The sequence below is a fragment of the Tupaia chinensis genome, unplaced genomic scaffold, assembly GCF_000334495.1.
Source record: "Tupaia chinensis unplaced genomic scaffold, TupChi_1.0 Scaffold000094_1, whole genome shotgun sequence".
NCBI classification, from domain to species: domain Eukaryota; kingdom Metazoa; phylum Chordata; class Mammalia; order Scandentia; family Tupaiidae; genus Tupaia; species Tupaia belangeri.
This window is the reverse complement of record NW_006159556.1, coordinates 6,195,717-6,213,200: the sequence shown is the minus strand read 5'-3', so window position 1 is coordinate 6,213,200 and position 17,484 is coordinate 6,195,717. Positions and strand designations below refer to the sequence as shown.

Sequence of the window (17,484 nt, the reverse complement as noted above, 5' to 3'; positions counted from 1 at the left end):
CTTGTGTAATACCCCCAAATAAATTCCAAGTGGATTAAAGACTTTAATGTGAAAAGTAAAACTTTTGAAACTTTAAAAAAGAAAATAAACAGTTATATCTTTACGATCATGGGATGAGAAAAGATTTCATTATACACAAAATTGCAGAAGTCAGAGTAATAAATTTAGTAAGACTATACAGAAATGAAAAACTTGTGTGACACACTGGACGCGTGTGCGTGCGTGCCTAAGATCCCGAGAGGAGAATAGAGAAGGGATTGCGGCATGGCCATCCCCTCTGGGAGGTGATTTCTCGCTGTCTGTCTTTCTGTCTGTCTCTGTCTGTCTGGCAAGTACAGGCGCCCTATAGCAAAAGCCTCTCAAAAAAAAAAAAAAAAAAAGAAAAAAGAAAGAAAGAAAGAAAAACAACTTGTGTGACTGAAAAAAACATATACAAAGTTACAACTTAGAACAGTTTGCAAGGAAGTATCTGCAAGATATATAAAAGACAAAGAATTAAAGCTCAGAATGGACAAAGAACTCCTAGAAACAAAGAAACAGAAGAGAAATCTGCATGAAAAATGGGCAGTTACTCAAGAGGAACACTAGATAGCCAGCTGGCTCAGGAGAAGATGTTCAACACTTCACTGGCATTGCAAGTTAAAACAACAAAGCACTACTTCTTAGCTGTCAGACAGGCCAAAGTGAGAAAGTCTGGCAACACCAAGTATGACTAAGAATTTGGAAACCTTTCAAACCCTGTTGGAGGTAGTGCAAACTAGCACTACCATTTTGGAAAGTAATCTGTCAATAACTAGTTAAGCTCAAGAGTAAGACTATGTTCTATCAATTCCATTCCATCTCTTCGTCTTTTTTTGGAGAGGTTTTCGCTATAGGGTGCGTGCACTAGCCAGAAAGACAGAGAGTGACAGAGAGAAAGAAAGCAAGAAATCACCCCCTGGGGGGATGGCCATGCTGCCATCCCTTCTCCTCCATCTTCCATTCTCTTGGGATCTTGGGAACGCATGCACACACACCCGGCGTGAGTTTAAGCCACCAGGTCCGGGACTCGAACTGTGGTTGACTACATGGTAGTCCAGTGACATAGCCATTATGGCAACTGCTGGTCCCCCATTCCATCTCTTCTAAAGAACTCCAGATTGTGTATATAAGGGTTTTCATAACTGTGCGAATTATAGCAATATTTATGGTATTGATAAAATGAGGAAAAACCTAAAAGCCCTTAAGAGGCTATCAAAAGGGGAATAAACTGATAGACTTATATAACAAAATACCTGAAGATAGTTCAGATGAGTATACTAGAATAACAGTTATCTATATGAACGAATCTCAAAAACAATGCTGAATGGAAAAAGTTATAGATGGGTGCAGACAGTCTGCTAGAAAGGCTGAAATGTAAAGCTGAAGACCACACAGAACCAAACCATGTAATGTTCCTGAAGTGATATATGCTCGTAGAAGGGAACAAGCAAGGAGAGGAAGAGGGAGTGGCTGGTGAAGCGGGAAAAGAAGTCTTAAAATATGTATCGATAGGGCTAGCAGGTGGTGTGGTGGTTAGGGCTCTGGACCCACATGGCCAATTGAGGTTGAAGTCCCAGACCTGTGGCCTGAAGTCACCCACAAATAAATAAATAAACAAATAAGCAAAATAAATATTTAAAGAAAATTCATTAAAAAAAATAGGTATCGGTTCGGTAGGTGGCGTGGTGGTTGGGGTGAGGGAGTCTCACGTGGTTTACCACGGTTCATTTCCTGGACCTGGTGACTCACTTTCTTACTTTCCCTTTCTCTCTCTCTGGTCAAATTAAAATAATGATAAAGATAATAATAAATAAAATTAATAATTAAAAATATGTATCTCTATGTTTACCATTTCACAAAGACAAGATTCAAGCAAACACAATGAAATGTTAGCACAGGTGCACGGGGAGTCATGAGGACTGGGTGTTTGTGATGATCATTTCTGCAATTTTTAATATGATGGAAGAGTTGCATAACTGTAGTGATAGAAAAGAATACAGAGAAAGTGCACACTGTGTTATGCTAATACAGGGTACTGCATGGGGACACCACAGCACACCTGCCCCCATGGGCGGGGTCTTAATCCATGGCAACCAACAAGCACGCAGTTCTCTTACTTCTGGCAGAAGAGCTGACCACAGTTCCTGCAATGGTGTCGTCGTTCTGTGAGGGAGAACCGCACCGAGCAGCCTGAACAGCTGTCGCCACCTTCGTCCTTCACCCAGTGGTCTGCAGCAGAACGGCCTGGCTGGTCACTCACAGACCAGCTGAAAACTCGGCCTCGACTGTCACCCACGAGAATCCTACTGTGATCCCTGCAGGAGACATGACAGAGACAGTCACTGCACAGAAGGCCTCTGTTGTTACTGACCCAGGGGTGCTGGGATTGGGGTTTGATGAAGGTCACAGGAAGACCTGTTGATTCACTCAGGGGTACTCTGTATAATGAAATAAAAACAGGGGCCAGCAGGTGGTGTGGTGGTTAAGGTGCTAGACTCCCACATGGTCAACTGTGGTTCAAGTCCTGAACCTGGTGGCTTGCTTTTTCACTTTCTCTTTCTCATGAGAATTATTATCAAAAAATAATAGTAATGATAAATAAAATTAAATAATTTTTTTGAGGGGTTTTTGCTGTAAGGGCATGTGCACTCACCACAAAGACAGAGAGTGACAGAGAGACAGAAAGTGAAAAATCACCCCCGCCAGGAAGGATGGCCATGCTACAATCCCTTCTCTATTCTCCTCTTGGAATCTTGGGCATGCACGCACAGGCGCCCAGCGTGAGTTTAAGGCACCGGGTCTGGGACTCAAACAGAGGTTGACTACATGGGAGTCCAGCGACAGCCATTATGCTAACTGCTGGTCCCAATAATTCTTAAAAAAAAAAAAAAAGAAATAAAAGAACTGAGGGGCTTGCTCCACAGCCTAGCGATTAAGGGAGCTGGACCTCACATGGCTGACCATGTTTGAATTCTGGTCCCAGAGGTCTGAAAAGCATGCCACATGCATGTGTGTGCACCCCCTGTATCCTGATAGAACGGAGAAATGGAGGAAAAGAAACTGTGATGTGACCACCCCCCCACCCCCGGGGTGCTTTCTTCCTCCTCCTTGGCCATACGATTTATACTTCCATTTTTTGGATCAAATTTTACTATATCTTTGATCAAAAGAGACAGCAAAGATTGTTTCGTTTTAATTAAGAACTAGTATCCAGACACTGGCAGTTCTCCTCTTCAGATGTGTCTCTGTGAGTGATGAAATCTGTCTGTTCCAGACTGGCCAGGAGTATGCAGCCCTATTAAGTAAATGTTACTCGGATGGGGAGAGGAGCTGGGAAAAGCCTGATACCTACTTAGAAACGCCCAGTGCAGTGACCTCGGCTGGGTGTGCGTTGTCCTTTCGATCAAAGGCTGTGTGCATAGTCAGCTTACTCCTGAACACCAGGTGCCGCTCCCATCGGTACCCTGGCATGGAGACAGGAGGATGTGAGTTACTACTGGTGAATGGAGGAAAGCCGCTCTGGGTGGATGTGCTCTAAGACAGGAACTGAAGAGCTAGAGTGCCTCAGCACACAAGGGATAGCCCCCTCTCCGAGTTTCAGCAGTGGCTGCCTCAGTTGAAGTAAACCTTCAGTTTAACGAAACCATGCTCCAGGCTGGAGAACGTCTCATTTGAAAAGAAAACTGGAGAGGAGGGGAAATCTTCAATTCAAGAACATACATGTAATTTCTCTGAGGAACTGGCCTCTAACTCTAACACAGTTTTATTTATAATTAATAACTTGCTTGTTGTCAAAAGCTTTCATGAGCTTATAATTTGCGAATGAATGTAGTTTTTAGTTTGATGTTTTTCTTTAAAAAATGCCCCACGTATTGCAAATGACACTGTAAAATAGAATCCCTAAACACACACCATACAGAAGAAACATAATAGACCTTCCTCTGTGGGTGACCCGGATCACAAAACACTAGGGGTGGGCTCAGGAAGAGCTGGACTCCACTGCCTCCATCCAACAACCCACACACCATGACCAATTAAGAGAAGAGATACCAGACTTCGGATTACCAGGTTTCAATCTGCTGTAATTCCGCACTTCAATGGGATTGGGGTGGGGGTGGTTAAGGGGTCCCTGCAGATGGGCTCTGGTCTGGCCTTCTGAGTAGTTCACAAATATGAAGCCGTCTTTCTCATCCAGGCTGAGCTGGTCGGACCAGCGCCTAGAGTCATCAGAGCCACTGTCAGTACACCAAACGGCTGTCGCTCTGCAGGAGGCCGCCCGGGGCCTGTGGCTGGTGCTGCTGGGCTGGCTGGGCACGTCCTTGGCATCCTGGCTGAGGCTCGGCTCATCTGCTTCTGAGTCACTGCTGTCCTCGTCCTGGGCTTCCTGCCCTGCGGAAAGCATTGGGAGAATGAAAAACACAAACTCTTCACAGGCAGACCCAGCTTTGATGCACTGGAATTTTTTCTCCCCGTTATAAGATACAACAGACATGATAATTCAAGCAAAGCATAACCAAAAAGAAAAACGATGCCAGGATTTTGGCTAGATTACAGAGAGCAGAATTTCTAAAGGAGTTCATAGACTACTCTGGCAAAATCCTCATCTAAGCAGTTAAATCTTTTCCAGTGGCTAGAGCCGCCTTTGCCCCACACTCCCAGGACAGTGCAGCTGGATGGTGCTGCCCTGTATGCGCCAGGCAGGTCTGCTCCTTCTAGCTGGTTCTGCACATGCCATCAGCCCCACCTCAGCCTGCCTTCCTGGGCTCTAGGCATTCTGAAGCTACTTGTTTCTCAAGGCATAGCTCAAATAGTTCTTTCTCTAAAAAAAATTTTTTTTTGGAGAGGTTTTTGCTATAAGGTGCATGCGCTCACCAGAAAGACAGAGAAAGACAGACAGAAAGGGAGAAATCACCCCCCAGGGGGGATGGCCATGCTGCAATCCCTTCTCCTCCATTCTCCTCTTGGGATCTTGGGCATGCACGCGCATGCGCCTGACATGAGTTTTAAGCCACTGGGTCTGGGACTCGAACCATGGTCGACTACATGGGAATCCAGCGACATAGCCATTACGCTAACTACTGGTCCCCTTTCTCTAAAATTTTAACCTATTCCTTCAGCTGAAAGTATGTGCTTCCTCTCCTGGACTCCTTTGACACGCTACGCTGCTTACACACCTGGGATTCTCACCCTATGCTATTCGACAGCATTTCTACTAGACAGTGGAAAGAAGCTTGAGAAAAGGGGTTCAATTTCAGTGCTTTGCAGACAGCAGTCACTAAGTTAAGTGACTAGAAAGATGAATAACTGAGAAAAGCTTTAATTCGAGAGTCTGACTTCCTCTTTTTCTTTCCTTTTTTTTTTTTTTTAAACATTTCTATACTTTGACTCCCTACTCTCTTGCAATAAAATTTATTGGAGGAAAAATTTATGACAGACAAGTATATAAATTAGAAAAAAGAAAACAAAGTGATGTGGGCGTGCACATACATATTTAGCAAGACAAACAGTTTCCTGGCTGGTCTCCTACTCATGAGGAGCCTAGCACACGAGTCTGAATGGAGTGCTCACCCTGGTGACTATCATCATGAACGCTGAGGCGCTCAGAGAAGTCGCCTCGGATGCTGCTTGGTTTCCCAGGAATCCCTGGCTCATCTTTTTTTTGACCTGAAAGGTGTCCTTAAGTCCCCACTTCTACACTGTCCAGAGCCAACCCTTTCCGTGGGCTGCCCTCCCATTCTCTGCCCCTTCTGCCAAATGCTCTTCATAATATTAATGAATATGCAGCTGCAGACAAACAAGTCTCTCTCCACTCTGAACCTGAACCCTTCTTCCATCTCAGTTACTCATCTCATCTTATACTGTTATTCTCTCTTATTTCAAAAGAATTATTTATTTAATTCCATTTGTTATTTATTTTTTATTTTTTTAATTTGACGAGAGAGAGAGAGAAAGAGAGTGCGCGCACGCAAGCCAGCCACCAGGTCTGGGACTCAAACTGCCATCGGCCCTGTGGGAGTTAAGTGCCTTTAACCACTGCAGCACCTGCCAGCCCCATATACTTTTATTCCCTTAAAAGCCTTGTTAAAAGGAGGGAAAGTGATCTGCTTCTTACTGGACCCCTTAATCTAATGTCTTATATATAACAGGTAACCCCTAAACACTTCCTGCATCAAACTGAATTTTTGTGCCCTTCGACTACCCAAATGACATTTGTGGTGGGGCTGAAATCAACTGTATAGTAATTTACACATATTAACATAATACGAGCATTAAAATGTTCCACCTGTGGGATCTTTTGTTTCTGGCATGGAAAATAAAGATTGTTTTTAGCTTACGAAGAGGTGATTTGTGTTTTTCTGATAAGTCTTTCCCCTCAGTCACTCCTGCTTATCATCAAAGTCATGCTGAATTCTCAGTGAACAAAAATTAATCACGGGGGATGAGGGCTTGGGGGGCAGCAGGTGGTGCAGTGGCTAAGTTGCTGGACTCCTATATGCCTGACCACAGTTCAAGTCCCAGACCCTGCATCTTGAAAATCACACTGACACATCTGTGTGCCCAAAATCCCAACAGAATGGAGGAGAAGGGATTGTGCTGTGGCCATTCCCCACCCCCTGAGGGGTGGTGACCCCCTGAGAGGGGGTGACTTCTCACTTTCCCTCTCTCTGTCTCTGTCTGTCTGTCTCCCTCTCTCTGGTGAGTGCACGTGCCCTATGGCAAAAACCTTTAACAAATTAATCACAGAGGGAACCAGCAGTTAGCATAATGGCTATGTCGCTGGACTCCCACGTAGTCGACCGCGGTTCACGTCCCGGACCCGGTGGCTTAAAACTTACGCCGGGTGCGTGTGGGTACGTGCCCAAGATCCCGAGAGGAGAATGGAGGAGAAGAGATTGCGGTGTGGCCATCCTCCCTGGGGGGTGATTTCTCGCTTTCTGTCTCTATGTCTCTCTCTGTCTGTCTGGCGAGTGCACGTGCCCTATAGTGAAAAACCTCTCCAAACAAACAAACAAAAAATTAATCACAGAAAGACACTCTGAAGTCAAACCAAAAATCTTGGTCTGTTCTAGTAAGTTCCTTGTACCAACTATTCTAAATCAAGGGAGGGAAGTGTCTCCAGACTTCAGCATCTCAAAGCACATCTTGGCCTGGAAGTCTCACACTATTTCTAATCGTTCTGTATAGAAATCCTCTCTCTGTATTTCACAGATAAAAGGTAACAGGGTGCAGGTCAGCTGGGTTCAGTGGGAACTAATGCTCTACTTGAGGAGGACTGGGGTGTGGACTCTGGTCGCCTCTGTGAATAATGCAGGCATCCACAGGGACCAGCCAGGTGGTGGCAGCACAGATGTGGCACTGAGGTGCGGAGCTGCCTAACTTACCTGACAGGGTGCCTCCCTGCCGGAGGCTTTATGTGTTCAGGTCTGAGAGACCCAGTGGTTGGTGCTGCAGGAAGCTGGTATTATACCTGAGATGGAATGCGGAAGTCAGCCCCTCGACACCAGCCCCAGAGTGCCAGCCCAGAGGACTGCACAGTGGCCATCGTGCTTCTGTGAGTGCTGCCCAGCTCAGCTGTTGTTCACGTCCGGAGTAAGTTTATTCATGGCGAGGGGAAAACAAAATATGGACACAATCGAAAAGCTTTTTAGAAAGTGTTATTTACCTATTTGTGCTTCTGGACAGTCTTCTTGCATTTCTAGGACTTCAACAGGCTCAGGAGCTGGTGTTTCAGGAACTTGCAAAAATTCCATTCTCCAAAACTAAATTTAAGTATGAAAATAAAAAACAAGAACCAGATTAAGGAAGCAATTCACATGTCACTGGATGAAGACAGGCTTTTCGGGTTAGACAGGTAATTTCTACTACTGTGCATAGTTAGCTTTCTGTGTACCTTGAAAAATGTGATGGGGAACTGTCTGCACACATAGCTGTTTTAGAGAGGAAGGAAAAGAACTGTGACCATGTGACTTTAAAAGCGTGGTTCCACTAAGTCCACTTCCTCGTTTCCTACAAAGCCTTCTGGAGACCCTTGCTCGCACGAACGTACCATAGCTCTCCAAGGAGTGCACTGGGGCAGGATCCCCACATGCATCTGGCTATGGAGCTTCAGGACAACGCCTTGCAGATGTAGCAATCTGAAACGCCACTCCCCAGGGGCTGACTCGGGGGTGTGGGTGTGTGGTGTGTGTACGTGCCTGGTGTCTCAGGCGCAGGGCGGGGTAAAGGAGTGGGCCAATGGCCTCACTGTCTCAGCATGTGACTGTGCCCATGAGACAGGCACAAAGGAAGAGTCTCCCAAGAGGGAAAAACTCAAATACTTGAACAGATTATAAAGGTACATGCCTTATGATTCTATTTCCTTTTTTTTTTTTTTGAGAGTTTTTTGCCACAGGGCGCGTGCACTCGCCAGTCAGAGAGAAACAGAGAGACAGAAAGTGAGAAATCACCCCCCAGGAGGGATGGCCACGCTGCAATCCCTTCTCTTCCATTCTCCTCTTGGGATCTTGGGCCACATGCACACGCGCCGGGTGTGAGTTTTAAGCCACTGGGTCCGGGACGCAAACCGCGATTGACTACATGGGAATCCAGCGACATAGCCATTATGCTAACTGCTGGTCCCCATGCCCTGTGATTCTATTTTCTGTAGAGGCTCAAAAAACAGAAGAAAGGGTAAGATATATTGAAGCTTCAGGTGACACCACCTTTGATCCCAGCCTGGGATGGACTCGAGGCCCCCGGCAGCATCTTCTAGCTGTGATTCTCTGTGGAGAAGACAGTCCTGCTTCCTAGCTTTCCCTGAGAAGCCATCTGACAGGTGCAAAGCCTGATACTTGTGCAGCTCACATTTGTAGCAATCCCAGTGTGGCAGGAGAGTCGTGTTTAAGTGACCTCCTGGTGTCAAGCTGTCAGGCGGTAGCAGCAGTACCTGGTCTCCTTAATAGGAAGACAAGAGGCAGCACCCACATTCGGCCAGCTGATACCACAGTGCCAAGCTTTTGTGAGCAGAGCGAGAGTTTGCTAGACACACACAACCTGTTCAATGTCCTTCAACCGCAGACAGCTTCACATGCTGCAGGCGGACGAGGGCAGCAGGTACCCCAATGACCTTTCCCCTCGCGTGCTTACCCGCACGACGCCATCCGAGTGTCCCGTCACTATGACGTTCTGCGTGTCCCATTCGTTCATCTCTGACACGCAGCAGCAGATGATCTGCTGGCTCCTGCCTGTGAACGTGTTGACACTCACGATGGGGTTCCCGTTAATGCTCCACACGTGGATGTATGTGCCAGCGCAGGACACGATGTCCCCCTGCAAAGACAAAGGAAAACACTTCAATCTCTGCTCCCTTCGTATTAAACTCTAGTTTAAGGAGCAAACTGATCCATGCCCTTGCTCTCAAAAACCTTTCCAGTCCTTGGACTAGGGCTGAGTAATTTCTGGAGTAATCTGGGATTCAGTGCTTGCTGGCTTTAAAAAATGCCCTGTACAGAGACCTCTTTAAGAATTCAAAGTCAGGGGGAACCAGCAGTTAGCGTAATGGCTATGTCGCTGGACTCCCACGTAGTCGACCGCGGTTCATGTCCCGGACCCGGTGGCTTAAAACTCACGCCGGGCGCGTGTGCGTGCGTGCCCAAGATCCCGAGAGGAGAATGGAGGAGAAGGGATTGCGGCGTGACCATCCCCCCTGGGGGGTGATTTCTCGCTTTCTGTCTCTATGTCTCTCTCTGTCTGTCTGGTGAGCGCACGCGCCCTACAGTGAAAATCTCTCAAAAAAAAGAATTCAAAGTCAGGGCCAGACAGGTGGCATGGTGGTTAAAAGCACTGGCCTCCCACATGGCTGACCATGGTTTGAGTTCCAGACTTGGTGGCTTGCTTTCTCACTTTTCCTCTCTCTCTTTCTTTGGTCAACTTAAAATATAATAAATAAAGTTAAATAAAATAATTCTTAAAAAAAAAAAAAGAATTTAAGGTCAGGGGCCAGCAGTTGGTGTAGCATTTAAGATGCTGGGACTCTCACACAGCGGACTGAGCCCCAGGCCCAGTGGCTTGAAAAATCACGCTGGGTGCATGCGCATGCATGCCTGAAATCCTGAAGGGAGAATGGAGAAGGGACCATGGCATGGCCAACACCACCAGAGGTGACTTCTCACTTTCATTTTTCTTTTTGGCAAGTGTATGCACCCTATGGCAAAAATCTTAATAAATAAATAAAAAAGAATTCAAAGTTGGGTTGACGCTGTGGCCCAGGGAATCCCACGAGGAGAGAGGTGGATGCCCCTGCACGTTGCTGAGCGAGGTCTGGTTCCATCACAAAGCTACTTACAATCTGAGCTGGTGGTGACTACTCTCCTTTATTTTATCATTTACTTCTCCTCTATTCTTTTCTTGTGATTCTGGGCATGCACATACATACGCCCAGTGTGATTTTCAAGGTGTCAGGTCTGGTACTCAAATTGCAGTCGGCAACAGAGGATCCAGCCACCTTAACCACCACCATGCCACTTGGCTGGCCTACCTCCACTTACTTCTACAAAATGAGTCTAACCATCATAATCATAGGATAGAAGAGAAATTTTCAGCCCAGATCCAGTTGTGTCTTGCTCTTCAATACATGAAAAGATGAAATCTTGGTAATATTGTAACATCCTATTTAAAACTTTGCATTCACAATAGAAGTGGGGGAATGAGAGGAAAAAGAAAACTGGCACATGGGTTAATGGTAGACTTAACAAACTCCAAGAATTCCTGAGCTGATAATTCACATTTTCATGAGTTCCAAGATAGAAAAGAATAAGCCTTTTCCTCAAATTCTACTAACCTGGGCTCTACTAAACTGGTGAGAACACAACCCACTCCTGCTCAAGGAAGTCCGGTGCCTTCCAAAGCACCCACCACGTGCCAGGCACCCTGGCACAGACTATAGACATTCCATTCGTCCAATTGTCATGGCGACCGTGGGAGGCTCGTTATTCCGAGCTCTGCTTTAAAGGATGAAAGGCGGTGAATAGAGCTTAAGCAACCTCCTTGGCAGAGTCAAGAGTGGAAGCCAGCTGTCTCCAGCCCCGAAGTGTAACCACCATACCTTGCTATCTCTTTCATTCCTAAGATAGCTAGGATGTCACGATGCTGGGCACCAGTTTGAGGAGACACACGAGAACCCACAGAAACCTAAAGACCGTCATCAACAGCAGAGGGAGAGCTAGGAGCTGATTCACAGCCCCACTGTAAGAAAGACGGTGAGGGCAAGGCAAGGGAGGCAGGACAAGGACGTTCACAGCCTGTGCTGGTCTTCCTAGTGCTCCCCCTCGCAATGCCCACTCTCCCAACTGTTTTCCCAAGAACTAAACCAAAACCCAAACAGAGAATATTTAAAAAAGCACTATGGTGTCTACCTCTGCATTATTGTTCATGGGGCTATCTCTGACTACGAGTGTCAGCAGCTGAATTTTAATTAGTGGCCTCAGTCTCTGCAAGAGACGAGAGGCAGCCACCCCATTCTGCACCAGGCGAAGTTTTCTTCAGTTACTCTAGGGGGCCACAATTAGAGTGCCTTAGAGCAAATCCTGTGGTTCTGAGGGATGAGCCGGAGGAGGAGAATTAAAGGACAGCCGTGAGGAGCTCCAGCTCAAAATACAAATGAAGTCAAGCAGGCTTCATAGTGGTTGGAGAAACATAACAGAAATAGAAATCCTCTCACAAGTTATTAAGAGATTATGAAAGCATCCTAGAAAGAAATGCTTCTGTAGTATTTGTAGCAACTATTGCAATCCAGTGGGTAGACACTGACTCAGCTAACAACTGCCTATAAATAAAGTATCAGCACTTAAGAACTCCAAAACAAAGTGCTCTAAATAAAGGAATCAATAAGCATTTGACTCTGAGCAGCACTGCTGGATCACAGTGGTTCTGTTGCACCCACATCTTTGTAAAGCTCCTATTTTTTTTTTCTAGCTGCCAGGTCTGGGACTCAAACTGCACAGGTGGCCATATGGGATCCAGCTTCCTTAATCACTATGCCACTGGCTGGCCCTTTTTCCTTTGAGTAGCTGCAATTCATTTGACTAAAAGCATAATGCATAATATATTTTGGTAGAAATAAAAAATGCAGCATCCTTTGGCCTGGTGGTTAAAAGAGCCAGATCCCACATGGCTGACTGCGTGGTTTGAATCTCAGCCTCAGCAGATGGAGAAACAGGCTGGGCGCACATGGTTATATGCCCAAAACCCTGAAAGGAGAGAGAGAGAAGGGGTTGCAGTGTGAAGGGATTTTCTCCCCCTCTCTCTGTTTCTCTCTGGTGAGTGTACATGCCCTTTGGCAAATTAAAAAAAGAAAGAAAAGTTACGGGGATGATGATGTGGACGACTCAGTGGCCTTGTCAGAACAGGATCCAAGGAGAAGAGACCTAGACAGGAGCAAGACTCGGGGGGGCAAAGGCATACACATCGCGAAGATGTGATGAGGCTGAGGGGCAGAGCTGTTTTCTAAGGCTGATTTGCATAAAGGCATCTCTTCTACATTCTGATGTGCATCATCTACACACTACTGTGGTAACCTGTCCCTTGGAAATGGGGCCTCAGTCTTCATAAACCAACCCTTAAGCTTCTCCTACTTATCAGAAACCCATTTTTTTTAAAGAAGGTTTTGTACATAGGATGTGTGCCTTTGCCAGAGAGAGAGAGAGAGAGAGAGAGAGAAATGGTGACGGGAAAGTGAGAAGTCACCCCCCGGAGGGATGGCCATGCCACAATCTCTTTTCCTCCATTTGGGATTTTGGGTACTCATGCACATGTGACTGGTGTGATTTTCGAGCTTCCAGGTCTAGGACTTGAACCACGGTCTTCCACGTGGGAGTCCATCACTATAACCACTGTGCCATCTGCTGACCCAGGAACCTATCTTAGTAATGAAATCCCTTCTTGTTCATCTCAGGTGGACTTGGTCCATGTGTGGGGCACCTAGGAGACTCATCTTGTTTATTTGTATATACCATGTTTATTTTGGAGAAAAGATTGTCTCCTTTGATAACACTGAGATCTGTTTAGAAAATACTGATAGCTGTATAACAATGTCACTCATTTGGTTACCCAAATCTTATTCTTTTCACTATAAATAATAATAATAATTTTTTTTTTTTTGGAGAGGTTTTCGCTATAGGGCGCGTACGCTCGCCAGACAGACAGAGGGAGACAGAGAGACAGAAAGCGAGAAATCACCCCCCAGGGGGGATGGTCAGGCCGCAATCCCATCTCCTCCATTCTCCTCTCAGGATCTTGGGCATGCACGCACATGTGCCCAGCGTGAGTTTTAAGCCACCGGGTCTGGGACGCGAACTGCGGTCAACTATGTGGGAGTCCAGCAACATATCCATTACACTAACTGTTGGTTCCCGATAATAATTAATTTTAATATATTTCATTAAAAATTTCAAAAACCACCAACATCCTTAATGAATCCTATAAAGTCCTTATTTGTAAAAAAAAAAAGTATACTTTATAATGTTTTATTTTCATCAAATCCTGCTCTCTTTAAAGTATGCGGCAATGCACGGATTTTAAGACAAAACTGGTCTCTGGGTTACAAACATTAACATCCATTTGTTTTATAAACAACACATAAACCGAGGAAAATGCAGTGACCTCTATACAGTGAGTACCTATTACCTTAGAAAACACTTCAGAGTCATTTCTCATTTGTTTTGGCTGGAAGTACTATTTTCTTAACCATAAACCAGTGGAAATCTTACTACTTACTGTTAGTTCGTTGATACAAAGGGCAGAAACTGGAGCTCGATGGCCTCGGAGCTGGGTTAGAAACGACAGTTTGTTCAGATCCCAGATGATGCAGGTCCGGTCACGGGACCCGCTGACTATTATGTGATAAGCCAGTGACGCTGTGGCGCATGTGACAGTGTCAGTGTGGCCGAGTAAGGCCTACAAGCAAGAACGGAGAAAAATCAGGTTCATGAGAATGAGGGGTTGTGACCTGAGACGCTCCCGAATGCTTCAGGAAATGACGAGCATGGTGCCGCGGCAGGTGCTTCGACCATGGTGTCTGGGAACCCAGGAGGCAGGGCTCCTGTCTCCTGTGACTGCCCCTTGCCTCATCCTCAGGGGAAGAGAGAAGTCTTCAGGACTCTGGAGGTGCCTTCTTTCCTTTTAACACTTTTTCTTTCCTAGACTTGGGCCAGAGTCTTAGAAGAGGGGAAAAGGCAACTGCAACCCAACTTGGGTTTCTTCTATCATCTCTATGTTGGAAGTCTCAATTATGAACCCCAGGGATACAGAATGGAAAGTCTGTCTTACGGCACAAACTCCAGTTCAGCGCATTCTAAACAAGTCTAAGTGGACAGATTTTCGTAAAAAGGCATACAAAGTGAGAACCGTGTGTTTGCACTAACTACACAGTCCTGGAGAGAGATTAAAGGAAGATGTAGTCTTGGGATGTCAACATGCTGGAGTCCTGCTACCCAGCCAGAGGTGCCTGAAAGGGACTGCTTCAAACTAGAGTAAGAAGTTTTCTCTTTCGCTATAATATGAAAAGAAAACAGGACCGAGGACATCAGCAATGTGTAAAAATAAATAATCATTTTGGAAAAAAAAATTCAAATGACCATCAGGAGTTCCTGAGTACTTAACATGGGCCATCTCCCCTAGCAGGAAAATATGCTTATTTAGATAATGAGATGGTTTAAACTTTTGGTGCACTGGATACCCTAACTGTATGTCAGCAAACCCAGAAGGCTGTTTTAAGCAAGAAGTCCATTACACTGGCATGCTGGCTTCAAAGTTCATTTTCTAAGTGGAAAATATTTTAAACAGGAAAATCTAGATCAGCAAAACGCACTGTCAACCATGTATCTGTACATGTTGAGACTATATCTCTATATATGGCTTGCCTCAAGACCCGGCAACTCTATGAAGTTTCTGGCCTAATATTAGGTGCTTGTTGGTATAAGTACAGGGGTTCAATTATTTCCATAGATATTTTTGATTTACTTGAGTTGGGTTTAAAATAGCTTTGGAATCAGAACTGAATTTAAGCTTTGGCTTTACCATTAAGTATGACTTTGGGCATGTGTCTTGAATTCCCTAAGCTGTGTTTCTTTTTCAAATGTAAAATGGGTCTAATACTACCTTATAGAATGGTCAAGATTGGAGTTTTGTATTTTTAAAACATGCAGCACAGTGTCTTGAACACAGCAAGTGTTTAGTAAGTGATAGGTAGTATCATTATACTCTTCGAATGGGAATCATCAAGAGAAACACTTGCATGCATGCTCCTTAGTTAAGAAGCACTTTATGGCAAATTTGCTTATAAATAAGTTTTTTTTTTTTTTTGAGAGGTTTTTGCTATAGGGTGCATGTGTTCGCCAGAAAACTAGAGAGAGACAGAGAAACAGAAAGCAAGAAATGGCCATGCCACAATCCCTTCTCCTCCACTCTTCTCTTGGGATCTTGGGCAGGCATGCACACGCGCCTGGCGTGAGTTTAAGTCACCAGGTCTGGGACTTGAACCGCGGTCAACTACATGCGAGTCCAGTGACATAGCCATTATGCTAACTGCTGGTCCCCAAATATTAAAAAATGGTTTAATTATAAAAGGATTCTTGCTTTAAGTAAAAAAGCAAGACATTTATTATTAAGTTCTATTTAATAACAACAACAGGCAATCAAAAATACTTCAGAATTAAATAATCAGGATCTATAGAATATAATCATGAGTTGAGCTATTCAAATATATTCATATCCTTAGGGATATGATAAACAAGGAAAGAGAAAAATAAAAGAATCAGACTTTGTGTTATAGCTGAATGAAAATCATCCTGAAAAGGCTGATATGAAATAATGGCAAATATAATTTGGTTTGTAAAAATTCAGTTTATACCTAATTTCTGAGAAACACTTATGGTACTTACTTCTATATATTAAAATATGTATAATTGGAACAGCTGTGGTGGTGGGGTAAAAGTGGGAAGGTACTGTTTAACAATGACCGAACCATATGGGAGGCCCAGATTTGGTTCCTGTTGCATTCAAAACAGGCTGGGTGCAATGGTATGCACCTGTGGGCCCTCCTCCTACTGGAAGATGAGGGCGCAGGGATCGCTAAGTGGAGAGGAAAAAAATATCCCTCTCTCCTAACCTCCCGTGTGCATTTATTTTCTCTCTTAAAGAAAAAAAAAAAAAGTATATACTAATTAAAGACAACTTGCTTTAGATTTAAAAAGGAAAATAACAGCTTAGCTCACTTCTAGAAATAGCATATTCTGATTTAATTTTTTTAAAAAAGCATTTCTACCCAAAGAACATATTTTGGTTCTATTATGTCTGCAGTATCTTTAATTAAGGAAGCTTTTTAGTTTCTCCAGAGTCTATGCAGCTCGGATGGAATACATCCTTTTCCTTTTCTGTTTACCTCATACCTGTTTGAGTGTGAGGGTCTTGGCCTTTTCTTTCGAGGTGCCCATCTCCCACACGCACACAACGGTACTTGTTCCGCCTGTGATGACCAGCTTGGGGTTAGGGCAGATTGCACAGAGGATCTGGCCCCACTCAGACAGACATTCATAGACAGTCACTGCCTGTAACATAAAGCAGATGTGAGACACATGAGCCATCAAGTGTGTGAGCTTCTGAAATAAAAGGATTAGAGCTGAATGAAGGAGGAGGACCTCAGTGTAGGCACTGACAAGCAAAATTGGTTCACACTGAAAATCTACCCTACAGACCCCTTTAGCTTCCTAACTGTAGCTGGTGTTAAAAAATATCGTTAAAAGGAACTTCATTGGGACCAGCAGGTGGCATAATGGTTACGCTGCTAGATTCTCACAAAATTGACTAAGGTTAAAGTCCTGGTGGCTTAAAGCTCACACCAAGTGCATGTGCATGTGTACCCAAGATCCCGAGAGGAGAATGGAGGAGAAGGAATTGTGGTATGCTCATCTTCCCAGGGAGTGATTTCTCACTTTCTGTCTCTGTCTCTCCAGCGAGCACACACAACCTATAGCAAAAGTCTCTCTCAGAAAAGGACTTTATTGGGAATAGCAGGTGGTGTGGTGATTAAGGCTTGGATACTCCCACATGGCCAACCAGGGTTCGAGTCCTGGACCTGGTGGCTTGCTTTCTCACGTTCCCTCTCTGTGTCTCTTTCTCGTCAACTTAAAAAATAAATGAATGAATAAATAAAATTAGAATAAATGATTCTTTAAAAAAAAAAGAAGATATTCATAATGAGGGTCTCCAGTCTTTCCAGTCTGGGAAAATGATTATTGTGTGAGGCAGGGGATAATCTTGTAAAACGATATGTTTTCTGTAGTAGTTAGAATGCAAAAGAAAGCACGCAAGCTGCTGTTTTTTTTTTTTTTTTTGAGAGGTTTTTGCTATAGGGTGTGTGCGCTCGCCAGAGACAGAGAGAGACAGAAAGCGAGAAATCACCCCCCAGGAGGGATGGCCATGCCACAA

General features: G+C 44.7%; 1 protein-coding gene across 7 annotated transcripts in view; it reads right to left on the bottom strand.

Annotated features, from left to right (window-relative positions):
• The window catches only part of WDFY3 (WD repeat and FYVE domain containing 3), a 258,678-nt gene that overhangs the window by 5,007 nt on the left and 236,187 nt on the right, over window positions 1–17,484 (bottom strand). For all 7 annotated transcript variants that reach the window (XM_014585831.2, XM_014585832.2, XM_006143286.3 and 4 more), the window contains 7 exons: window positions 16,446–16,604; window positions 13,774–13,953; window positions 9,148–9,330; window positions 7,685–7,781; window positions 4,087–4,410; window positions 3,374–3,485; window positions 2,139–2,336 (listed from right to left, as the gene is read on the bottom strand). In XM_014585831.2, coding sequence (XP_014441317.1) covers window positions 2,139–2,336; window positions 3,374–3,485; window positions 4,087–4,410; window positions 7,685–7,781; window positions 9,148–9,330; window positions 13,774–13,953; window positions 16,446–16,604 — 1,253 coding nt within the window. The remainder of the gene's footprint in view (window positions 1–2,138; window positions 2,337–3,373; window positions 3,486–4,086; window positions 4,411–7,684; window positions 7,782–9,147; window positions 9,331–13,773; window positions 13,954–16,445; window positions 16,605–17,484) is intronic.